General features: G+C 30.6%; 1 protein-coding gene across 3 annotated transcripts in view; it reads left to right on the forward strand.

The window, feature by feature from the left end:
* LOC118194753 (CD151 antigen-like) overlaps positions 1-12,929 on the forward strand; it is a 117,142-nt gene that overhangs the window by 92,169 nt on the left and 12,044 nt on the right. For all 3 annotated transcript variants that reach the window (XM_035365964.2, XM_085812017.1, XM_035365957.2), the window contains 3 exons: positions 7,130-7,204; positions 7,486-7,581; positions 8,714-8,911. In XM_035365964.2, coding sequence (XP_035221855.1) covers positions 7,130-7,204; positions 7,486-7,581; positions 8,714-8,911 — 369 coding nt within the window. The remainder of the gene's footprint in view (positions 1-7,129; positions 7,205-7,485; positions 7,582-8,713; positions 8,912-12,929) is intronic.

Raw genomic sequence — 12,929 nt, forward strand, 5'->3', positions numbered from 1 at the left:
CATATAGTAACGTAAACAGAAGAAGAAGAAACAGGCAAGAAAATTTACAAAATGAATATATATTATTGGTTCATGAGGATTAGATTTAATTTGATTAACTACGCTGACACATTCTGATGAATCCTGAAAGTTTCAAAAAACCCATTTCACTAGGTGAATTTTTTGGGGAAGAACGAGGATTTTAATTGCTACTAATACAGTGTCTCACAAAAGTGATGGGACACTTGTACTTTACAAAAGGAAACTGTAATAAAACTAATTAAAAAAACATGTAAAAATTTTTTGTGGGTGTTTTTCATACTTAAATTTAGTAACAATTATTACATAACATACATTTTCTCAAAATATTAAAATATTAATTTAATAAAAATACAATTGTTTAGAACGGAGCAAAAAATGACTCACATAAGTGATGGGACACTACGTACTATGCAACAAAAATCGTCTGAAGTAAGCAATAAAAATATCTTTTGGGGTATTTATTTTTACTCAGAAGCAACTGGCAATAATTTATAAAATCGTCTGCAGTATTTCTCTCCAGTTTGTTTTGGAATTTTTGTGGTTTTTTAGCTCTGTGCAGCCATAAATGCTAAACGAAAAGAAACTTTGCCTGAAATTGGAAAATTAGTTATTAATTTGCATATTGAACGTGGAAAATCTATTAGAGAAACTGCTGAAACAGTTAACTTAAGTCATTCAACGGTTTTCAATATCATTAAACGGTATAAAAAGAATCATATGATTCAGGATAAAAGAAGACCTGGCCGACGATCAAAGCTATCCAATGGAATAAAGCGAATTATTGTTCGAAATATTTAAAAAAAATCCAAGAATGAGTGCTCCTAAAGTTGCTGCTGATTTAAAAGCATTATATGGAGTAATTGTTAATTATGAGACTATTAGAAGAGTAATTCGATCTACTAGATATCACGGTAGAGCAACCAGGAAAAAATTTTTCGTAAGTGAAAAGAATAGAAAACTCAGACTGGCTTTCGCAAAATCCAACATAAAAATAAGAATTCTGATTACTGGAATGAAGTTATATTTACTGATGAGAGTAAATTTAATATATTTGGTTCTGACGGTAGAATCTTGGTGTGGAGAAAACCCAGGGAAGAATTTCGCAAACAGAACTTGGTGCCAACAGTAAAACATGGTGGAGGAGGAATTATGGTATGGGGGTGTATGTCGTCGGCTGGAGTTGGTAATCTCGTTTTTATTGACAGTATAATGGATCAGTACAAGTATATTGACATTTTAAATCAAAATTTGAAATCTTCAGCACGAAAATTGAACCTTCATAACGATTTTAAATTCTACCAGGACAATGACCCCAAGTACACTGCTTTGAACGTTAGACTCTGGCTGCTGTATAACTGTCCTGAAATAATAAAAACACCACCACAATCTCCAGACTTAAATCCCATAGAGAATATTTGGCAAGAATTGGAATCAAGAATTCGCAAACACACCATTTCTTCAATAAATAAATAAATAAATAAATAAAATTAAAATCGGTGCTTCAAGAAGAATGGAGTAAAATCACTCCAGAAATCACAAAAAAATTAGTCGAATTCATCCCAAGAAGATTAAATCATGTTTTAAAAATAAAAAGAAATCCAACAAAATATTAAAACCTTTTAAAAAGTAAAATTTTTGGATAAATATTTGATGGAAAAGTAAGTGTCCCATCACTTATTGTGTGCCATTTTTTGCTCCGTTCTAAACAATTGTATTTTTATTAAATTAATATTTTAATATTTTGAGAAAATGTATGTTATGCAATAATTGCTACTAAATTTAAGTATGAAACACATTCACAAAAGATTTTACGTTTTTTAAAATTTATTTTATTGCAGTTTCTTTTTGTAAAGCACAAGTGTCCCATCACTTTTGTGAGACACTGTATATCAAAATAATTTACCTCAGAAGAATTGAGAGTTTTCGTTTCCTCGCGAAATGAATTCAGCCATTTTATTTGAAACCAAGCTCATTCCAATCAGCTATTATTCAGATTATTAAAATATATTTTTGATCTCAAAGCTAAATAAAGTTTAAGAAGAACATTTCTGAAGTTTAAAAATAATTATATTTATATTAGAGACTGCGAATTTTTTTAAATTCAAAAGTTTATTCCTTCAAACAAATCTGAATCTTTATGCGAGTTAAATATTCTGAATGGAAAATAATGAAGTTAGTAATAAGCCATGAAGTATCATTTTGATAAATCAAATTATTTAAAAGCGAAGATAACGCAGGTGTTGCTTTTACTGAAATTCGCGCATTTCCGGCAGTTAAAATCATTTAAAAAATACTTCCCTCTGTTACAGTTTGTGCAGTTAAAACGCATCAAAAATAATAATTAAAAGGAGTCTGAAAAAGTATTTGGCCTCGGATAAAGCACAGAAAGGGGTCAATAACCCTTAGAATGGAGTGATATTTCCGTTTATTCATTAATTTATGTTTTTCTTCTTTTTATTTCTCTAGTGTGTGCGCTAATATTTTTTATTTGGTTACAGACGATTAATTTTTCGGTTTCCCCCCTTCTCTTCTCTCTCTCTCTTTTTTTTTTCCATACGAAAGGCATACAAATATTGAGATTTATTTTCATGGATTTATTTTCTGTATATTATTTCAAAATGTCATACTTCAAAAGAATGCTTTTGAAATTATTGTTTTAATGCCTAGCATTCAACTTCCATTTTGGCATGCAATTCAGTTTAAAAAATGACTCATTCTCTTTATCATTTGTATTAAATTCTAGTTATTTAACAGTTTGATATTTAGTAAAAGTGTCAAACCACAAGTCACAGTACAGTAGATAACTTGAAAATAAACATACGGTTATCAATGTCAGGTGTAGAACTATATTGATGTGTAAATGTTACGCGCTATAACCATTTTTTGAGCATAATCAGGAAAGAATGTAACATATTTTTTACCAGAAAAAATTGTAGAAATTTGAAAGAACAGAAAAATTTGCAGTAGACATAAAAATATAATAACGACAAGATAAACACATTTGATATTCCACGGATATGAAACATAGAATCGAAGTGTGTGATAATTGATGACGGAAAAAAAATTAAAGCTAAAATTCTTCTGCAAGCACTAGAAAAATACCTTAAAATTTGAAAATGTCAAACCGAAAACGCTTAAGCAATGATCTTTATTGATTCACGATTAGGATACTCGAAGACAGGTTATTTCACTGTTTTCTGAAATGCAACTCGATGTTTCCTGAATGGTAATGATTATGAAGATAATTCTAAACTCCATTGAAAGATTAGTAAACAACTGATATATACATTGCGAGGGGGGGAAAGAGGGACAGTTCTAAATCCCCGTTCTACTGGGCCGATTGACGAAATTCAGCTTTCGTTTTTCATGTCTCGAAAGCGCGACTTAGGATATGTATTAGATTTATATATAGTCATTGTTCTCCTTTATATAGGTTAACTCCTTTATATAGGTATTTTGACTAGTATTAATATAGGTATTTTGACACAAAATCTGACTTACTTACTTTTTTTTTTTTTTTTTGTAATGACAAAATGCTCTGAAATGACATGCCATTTTTTTTCCAATTTCGATTCTTCGACTCAAATTATGCCAAACTGCCAAGTTTTGTAAAAACCGCACGAGTAGTTCTTTTAAAAATTAGCTCTCAAAATTTTAGTTTCTCCATGTTAGTTGAATTTCATTATTAATATCTTTTTTTATTAAACTTATTTGATGCTTCCTTTCATATTTCGAAATTTAGTTCATTCCAAATAAAATTTGCCTATTTTTTGACTTATTTTTAAATATTTTTTATACATTTTTCGAAAACTTTTTGTATTTCTAAACATATCTGCAAAAAATTAGTTTTTTTATTGGAATTTTTTAAAGATATACGTGAATTTACATTTTAGCGCGTTTTGAAATTTGGCGTATTTATTATAAGCGATAATAACGAAAATGTGGTTCACGCACTTTGTTAAAAATTATTTGAAATAATGAACAATGACTTTTTTTTCCGCTCTTGTACAATGAAGAAAAGGGAACGTTAAATGGGTTGCTATAAATTAAGAAGTTCGCCAAGTGAATTATTCTTGGCGCAAACTGAAAAAGAATTGCCAAGATAAATTTTTAAATTTCTCACCAAAAATTACAAAAATTAATATCTAGGCATAATTTGAGTCGTAGAATCAAAATATGGAAAAAAAATCGGTATGTTATTTCAGGAAAAGTCAGATTTAGTGTCAAAATATCTACGATAGAACAAAACTACATATAAATCTAATATATACCCTAAGTAGTGGAGATATAGAACTGTCTTTTTTTGGGCTGGGCGCAGTGTACTTTGTTATATTATAGAGATGTCATTTCCAGATGCCTGATATTTGATCTTAATCGTTGATGCATAATAATCCTCAGGTAGATAGCCCTAGTTTGGAATTGTTTGGAAAGCTTATAGCATTTACAAAGCAAACAGTACTCCGCTCTAGAGTATCAAAACTCAATTTCATTAGTGTAGTATTTATGGAAAACGTAGAGACATTCCATTATCTTCTAGCATATAATAGTAAAAGACGATTACTACCGGCTCAGCAACTTGATTGAACAGCAGAAATCAGTTGTTCTTTTCACAAATGAAACACAGTTTACTCTATAGAGTTTGTGTTTTCTTTAAGGTAGAATACAACGTGGACTCTATGTAGAAGACGAAGTAGCAAATACTCGCTATGTCTTGAAGAATAAATACTGCGGAAGAAGGTTTTTCAGTAACCTTTTATTTTAACTAAATGAACAGATGCACGCACTTGGTGCACACAATTCACCACCACTTGTGGCTAATTGAAATTAACAGAAAATAAGAATGTAACAAACCTCTAGTAAATTTAGATATCTAATGTCTAGTTTAACTAACGCTAAATCGGAGAAATCTCAGGGTTTGGAAATTACACATGATAATCGTCTATCACGTTTTCTTCCCAGACCAGAAATTTATGAAATTTATTACAGATGACTTCTACCTATGGACTTCCCAATGTAGTTTTAGCAACAACAACAACAACAACAACAACAAAAAAACAACAAAAAAAAAAAAGGATTTAAAATACTATGATTATGATGCTTCTCGCCATCGTTCCTCTGCATATCTAGCGGCGCTTAGCTAATTACCAGATAAAACGGATTTCAATTACCTGCACAGTTAGGCTTTAAAAATTATAATTCAGTTTGCTTCTGCGTAAGAAAATGTTCATCATTAACTCAAATAAAAGCAAAATGCTGAAATCGACTTGATATATGTGCCGATTATTTTCTCCCCTCCCTTCCAACATGTTTTCATGGTGTAACGGTAGCACACTCGAAGCTTATTCGAGATGTCCAGGTTCGAGTCACAGCGAGGGCCATGTCCCCAGCATCAAAAATCCTAAATCATTCTACAAGCTTGCCGGCAAACATCCAAATATAGAAGAGTTGAGGAAAAATAGGCAGGCTCGTCCATTACATTGTTTAATGTAATTAAATTGGCATTAATAGGAGATGATTATCTCATTAACATGAGGTGATATTACATTTATTTAATTTTTAGTTAATAAGATAAAGATTATCCAAACTCTAAAATATATGAATTATGAAACACGAACACGAATTTTCTTCTATTATCTTAATATCGATATAAAAGAGTTTTAATTAATTATATTAGAAATGAAATTATACTGATAGCAACACATGCTAAAAAAATTGCTCTCGAGGGGGAACAAGAGTAAGGTGGTCCTCAGAACATTCTAATTTATAAAAGTGGTTCCCACTTCAAAAACGCTGGTTTAATGCGATACTCAGATGGCTATATATATATATATACAGTACAAAGTCCGTAATCCGGACTCGTAGGGACTTCAGCGATTCCGGATTAGGGGTTTTTCCGGATTATAGATCATCAATTTAAATCTGGTAAAATGGCATGCAGAAATGATACAATTAAGAATATGAAATCATAATTTATGAAATAAAGAACAATTATGATCTAAAGAGTATCAAAATTTACAAAAAAAGAATATTTATTTGTTTACTTTATTAAACATTTCTTTCAATTTAAGTTGCTTAAGATGCTTCCACAAAAAAATTCAAAAAGTTCCTTCTTCTTGTATCACATATAGTGGGCTTTCCAATGCCATACTTTTCGCATAATTTTGAGACGGATAGGCCTTTATCTATCTTTTAATATAATTTATTTATTATTAATTCCACTTTTTGTTTAATGGACATCGAAACATGCTTTCGCTTTGTAGATCTTTTGGCAGTTCCAGAATTGAAAACTCTTTTTTGAACTAATCGAAAGTTCAAGCTTAATTTTTATAAAATTGTTCTAACAGTCTGCAAAAAATAATAAACCGGATCCAATTAGAAGATTAAGGAAGAGCGCAATCTGCAACATAAACTGAAATGCCTTAGATAATTTTAGCCTAGCTTATTCCGTCTGTTATACGTTAAACGCGCATGCATAAACGCATATAGTTTGTAGCTTTGAGGTCCGGATTATAGATCATTCCGGATTATGGACGTCCGGATTACAGACTTTGTACTATGTATATATATTTGTACTATATATATAAACTGGTTTCTCTTTCTTTGCCCGTATTATAATTGCTGATTTAGAAGTTCTGTTTTAATTTCCTGTCAACTTATGAATTTCTTTGTTACTAATAAATGATGACTAAACAGTAACTCTGTCGATTATTCGCATTTTTCAAGATTTTCAGTATACTTCTGAGGAAAGATTATTATTATTTTTATTTATTACATTTCTTGCTTTTACTTTTTTAGTAATTACATTTTTAGTAAAGTTACACTTTTAGTGAAATACATAATGGTTCATTTTCTAAAGTACAGTAGAAATATAACTATCCGGGCTTCAGGCATTTAAGATTCCGAATTCGGATATTTAGACGGACTGCTGTCCTAGTTAATCCGGATGTCCGGAGACCTACTGTATACGGAAGTACAGAACTTATTGCAAATCATACATTTATACCAACATAAAAATTTCCGCGGTGATGTATTTCAAACTGGTATTAAATTGATGTTGTCTTTAAAAAAAAATATATATATATATTTTGACTTATATTTCTTTTTTTAGTACTTCATTTTCCTGTTCTTGGTAATGGGTGCTGAACTCGCTGTTGGTATACTAAGTGTTATATTTCAAGATAAAGTAAGTTTACTTATTTAGTTATTTTCCATTTGCTATTTTTAGATATAAAGTTTTTGTTTTGTCTATTACCGTATTTATTAAAAGATTTCTTTCGCTCACTATAGTGATTGTTGAACTGAATGCTTTAGTGAATCATAATATTTTCCCAACATTTGCATCATACGATACAATTGATCCAATTTTACTTGAGTTTTACATAATATTTAAATTGCACTCATGCACTTTATACATTTTAAATTTGTGTAAAAAGTAAAATATAATTTATCATTAATTTGAAACAGACTTTGGACAAACTGGAGAATTTATCAGATGTCCTGAAGAATGAATATGGCATTAGTGGGCAGCTGACGGAGGCTTTCGATTTTGCTCAAACAAAGGTAAGTAATATGATAAGAAATATTACATTTTCCGTAAAATTCTGTATTTTCATGTACAACATTTAAATGAAACACAGATTTAGATGTACGTATCGTAATTTTTAAAAAGCTCTGCTCTGAAACTTGTTTGCTTCTATACTTTATATCTGCCGATGAGTTTTGAAACAGTAAACATCATTGTGATCTTGTTAAAGAATCTGCGCAGAAATTAGAAGACGAGATTTTGAGCTTATAAAATGCCTGCAAACATATACAGACTCACATGCATAAGATACGTTCTGTCATTTTCTAGGTCATCCTCCAAATCTTTTCCGCTTAGTTAACAACCCTGTATCTTGCAATACCTACTTTAATTTAAATCCCCCACCTCGATGGTTGGGTATAAAACTACTAACTAAAGAACATCTTCATATCTCCTGAATTAACAGTTGAATGAATATATACGGATGATAGAATAAATCCATTAACAATTACATCAAACATAAAAATATTGTCTGCTTCTGAATCCTGTGTTCCCTTACGCTGTTTAACATTAAGTTCTGTTGGTACACAATCTGCTACACTCAAATTTCTATTAATTGCAACACCACTAACTTGGTGAAATAAAATGAAACACCACCCGAACACACTGACTGTCTACCAGACGACCTTGCCACTCGCACGCGGTGATGCGCTTCACCAAAATTTCGCTATTTTTGATGCGTTACTATGTGTATATCGTTTGTCCAATGTTTAATATATATTATGCGTGTGCGTTTACTAATGTACTCTTTCATCTATCTGAAGATATATTTAGATTGATTATAACATTTGTAGTTTCAAAGAAATAACCATTCGCGTGTTTCTCAAAACTGCGTCTTAATTTTTGCTTTCCCATCAGACCATCATGGAGGAACGTAATCCTACGTTAAAACAGCGCAACTTTGTTCTTTCAGTATCAAAGTTGTACCCTTTCGAACCGAAAACTGTTTCTGTTCTCACCCTATATTTAATAGGAAATGATGAATGGTAAACGTTTCGTATTCCAAAGTAATAAATTATTTACGTTCGAAAGCTTGTTTTCATTTCGCACATTATATTCAAATACGAATGTTACTTTTATTTACAAAAATTCTTTCTTAATTTTCGCTAGTTTAATTGTTGCGGAGTTTTTGGCCCGGAAGACTACGAGGAAAGTGCCTGGAAAACCCAGAATCTTGGAAAAGGAGACATAGTTTCAAAAACATGTTGCATGCTTTCCAACGATGATCATTTAGATCCAAAACCAATGAACAGTACATGGTGTCAATCAGAGAAGCCAAATGAGTATCTTCTTTTCAGGCATAATGAGGTCAGTACCCATATTATTTTTTAAGAAATTAATGAAATAAATTGTTCATAACACATTAATCAAATATATATTCAGTAATAAAAGTTAATAGTATAAAATACGTGTTAAATACGTAATAAATATGTTAAGATTCATTCATTAAAATAATGACTGTGAAATTAAGATCTTATCATTGTATTATTTGAAGGCATTTCTGCAATCAGGTAGGTATCATTTTTTAACTGAAAAGCGGCTAAATTATGGCACATACTAATTTTTTATATCGCTTACAGCCATAAAATATATAATATTGTAATGATTTCTGTTATATATGTTATCGGCAAAGTGAAACGCTGGCATTCTATAGAATGCCTAGGCACTGTATATAATGCTTGACGTTTTTAGGCAAAGTATGAAATATAAGAATTATTACATACTTTCCTTAGGTATTGTATAAAAGACCTAATTGACTGTATTCTATAGAATGACAAATGCTATTTAGGTAAAGTATGAAAAAAAAAGGTCCTGATAAAGCCTGATAATATGAGTATATATCGTATAAATATATATACAGTCAAAAGTCGTTAATTCGGACACCCATAATCCGGAATGATCTATAATCCGGACTTCAAAGCTAAGCTACAAACTTTCTGCGTATGCGTCCCATTGACGCATGCGCATAGACGTTTACGCGTGCGCGTAAGATCTTTACGGCTGCGAATATGCGTGTGCGCATGCGCATAATACGTTTACATATGCGCGTTTAATGTATAACGGGTGGTATAAGCTAAGCTAAAATTATGTAATTCAGTTAATGTTGCAGATTGCGTTGTTCCCTTAATCTTCGAATTGGATCCGGCTTATTATTTTTTGCAGACTGTTAGAGCAATTTTATAAAAGTAAGCTTGAACTTTCGATTATGTCAAATAGAATTTCCGATATATATTTACTAATATGTAAAGGATGTACAAAGTGAAAGTATGTTTCGAAATCCGAAATCTGTTTATCAATTTCACGCTGCTCTGCGGTGGGGGGGGGCGCCGCGGCGAGCAATGAATTCGAAGTTCATCTGTCAGCACTATCCTTATCTTCAGGGCAGATGTTTTTATTTTATTTGGCTTATAATTCCTTACTAAATGTAGTATTTCATCTCGATGTACTCCGTCTTTGATATGATTTGAATCAAGTTCCTCGTCATTATAATTCGCTTCCGATAGTGAAGAAACTGACACAGAGGTTTTTGAAAACGAAAAAATTTCGATTGACAAATTAGTCGGTATTCTCGACACAGCAATTATAGGACTTGAACAGCGAAACTTTGTAACTAAACAAGATATTATGTCTGTTTAATAGAATTAAAGAGAAAGTATTATCACATGAAACGAAGGAACTTAAACAACTTACATTGAAAGAAATGTTTAATAAAGTAAACAAATAAATATTAAGCTTTCTCTCTTTGTAAATTTTGATACCCTTTAGATCATAATTGTTCTTTATTTCATAAATTACAGTTTCATATTTTTAATATTGTAATTTCTGCTTGCCATCTTACCAGATTTAAACTGATGATCTATAATCCGGAATCGCCGAAGTCCCGACGAGTCCGGATTAACGACTTTTGACTGTATCATATAAATGATTTATAAAAATATATATATCCTATAAATGATGTGCATTCCTCAAAAATACAAATGTTATTCTGAAAACATAATGAGAGTGCTATTAAAAAAGTTATTCAAAATATGTAAAGAAAAATTAAATTTGTGTAAAACAAAATTTATGCCTTTCTTAAGAAAATTTTCATATAAAAAATAAGAAATTAAAGTTAACCTATTTGTTGCAACATGGTAGGCTTGAGTGACATTTTGAATTGCATTTCATTACATTTTTCAGGCAAAGACACGAAGACATTACAATTTTTCATGAAGACATTTCATAATTTGGCACTTTGCTTCACACACACATTTGCGAATCTTTGAAATTTTTGAAAAAAATTTTCAGTTTTGAAACAAAGGGTGCACAAAATATCCATTTCATCATCTTTACTAGCATGGCCACAGAAGGTATGAATTTTCTGACGATACTTTTTGTATGCAAGTGCATCACTGGTTTCCTTTATACACACCAGGTATAACGGAAATCTCTTCAGTAAGCATGTCTTCATCATGTTGGTTTAATCCAGTATCGACTATAACATGATCCATTAAAGGTGGCTCTTTTTCTTGCATAATCTGATTAGTTTCACTTTTTTCCATTATTTGGACGCTTTCTATGACTATTTCTAGCTGCTCCTCTGTATTTATATACGAAATCGGAGATATATTTCAGACTTTGCTGGTTTCTCATTTGGCATTCTATATAAAATGGAAATATTTGGAAATGTCTGAAATATGAAACGTTTCATACATTGCCACTAGTTTTAGGCATTCTACAGAATGCCGGAGTTCAAACTTTGCAGGTAACATATGCAAAGGAAGATATACAAAATTATTTTGAGAGCATTATTGTAGTATTAAAAAAAAGGAAATGTAGGAAACCTGTATACTTCTAAGAATGTTAATAAATAGAAAAAAATATAGTATAAATTATTTTATGGTGAAAAGTATATATTTATTTTAAATTTAAACAAATTTAAATTCTTAACATATACGTATGAAAGTTAAAAAAAAATTAAATTACATTTTATTTACAATTTTATAGAAAAAATGAATATTCAAATATTGAGGAAATTAAAAAGTAAATCTAAATAGCATGGATAAGTAAGTCAATTTCTATCGAAACTTATACATATGTAGATTATTATAAAAATTTTAGTTTCCTTTCAGTTGAGATATAAAGAAATAAAACTGATTTAAACTTAAATTTATATGCACGTCGAATGCAGGATCTGAAAGTAGTTGACGGGTCAATTTTTTCACCAAAAATGATTTTTTTTTTTTAAACATAAGTTTTTAACTGAATTTTGATTTTTATCTAGTAATAATAATAACACAAAGGAAAATTTTTAATTTATACTTATTTTCTTTCTGAAATCTAACGGTTTTAGTCGGCAAGAAATTTCTAATAGCTACACTTTGTAATTCAAACACATTAACCCTTAACTTCCCACTGTTGCATTTCTGCAACCTATGATTTATTTTAATTTAACAGACTCAATATTTTTTTTAATTACCTACAAATCACTTATCTGAGAAAAAACAGATTACTGCAACGAAATGCATGCTAATTTTGTCACTAGATAGCAGCACATTTTTTCCAGAAATCACAACAATTGTAAAAATCTCTGTTGCCTCAAGAACTGTGTTTTTGCTATAAAAAGAATCCATTATATTTTATGCTTCCTTTTGTTTATTGACGAAAACATTTACCAGGTAAGAAATTTAAACATTTTACGTTCATTTAAAAGTAATTTTGATTTTAATTATATGTTGCAGGTCTGCAACATTGCTCTTTGGTTACCATTTTGACATGGCCAAAACGCTTATACTAACCCAAGATAAAATTGCTAGATATATGAATAATTTGGACAAATTAAGTGATTTAAGTGAGGATGGTCTTGAATATTCTGCTGATGGTGTTCATTTTTTACCTGATTGTGTGTCATCTAATGATGATTCGGATAGCGACTGTGCAAATAGTGTTGTTTCACAAAATACAATTCAGAATATTAAAAAAAACCGATGATGATGATAATAAATTTAATAGAAATATTTCAGTCAGTGTGTGTGATTATAGCAAAGCCTCGAGAGGCTATCTGCCTACGGGGAGGGATGACTTCGTGAAGGATTTTCTACGGGAAACTGGCTTGTATACAAGTTACACATGGGGAAAACGACTATGCAGCCAGCCCCGTTCGCGGGATTCGAACCTCGGACCGAACTACCAATGTTCAGCGATTTTACCGCTCGGCCGCTGGTATATTTCAGTCAGAGAACCTTTTTTAAATTTAACTGTTAAGAATAATAAAACATTGTCAAAGAATATTTTATGGAAAAATCAAAACGTTTCATTGATTGAAGAAGTAATAAAATTCCATAGA

Source organism: Stegodyphus dumicola, chromosome 2 (assembly GCF_044657685.1).
Source record: "Stegodyphus dumicola isolate Sdum_Otavi_A_Nest chromosome 2, ASM4465768v1".
NCBI classification, from domain to species: domain Eukaryota; kingdom Metazoa; phylum Arthropoda; class Arachnida; order Araneae; family Eresidae; genus Stegodyphus; species Stegodyphus dumicola.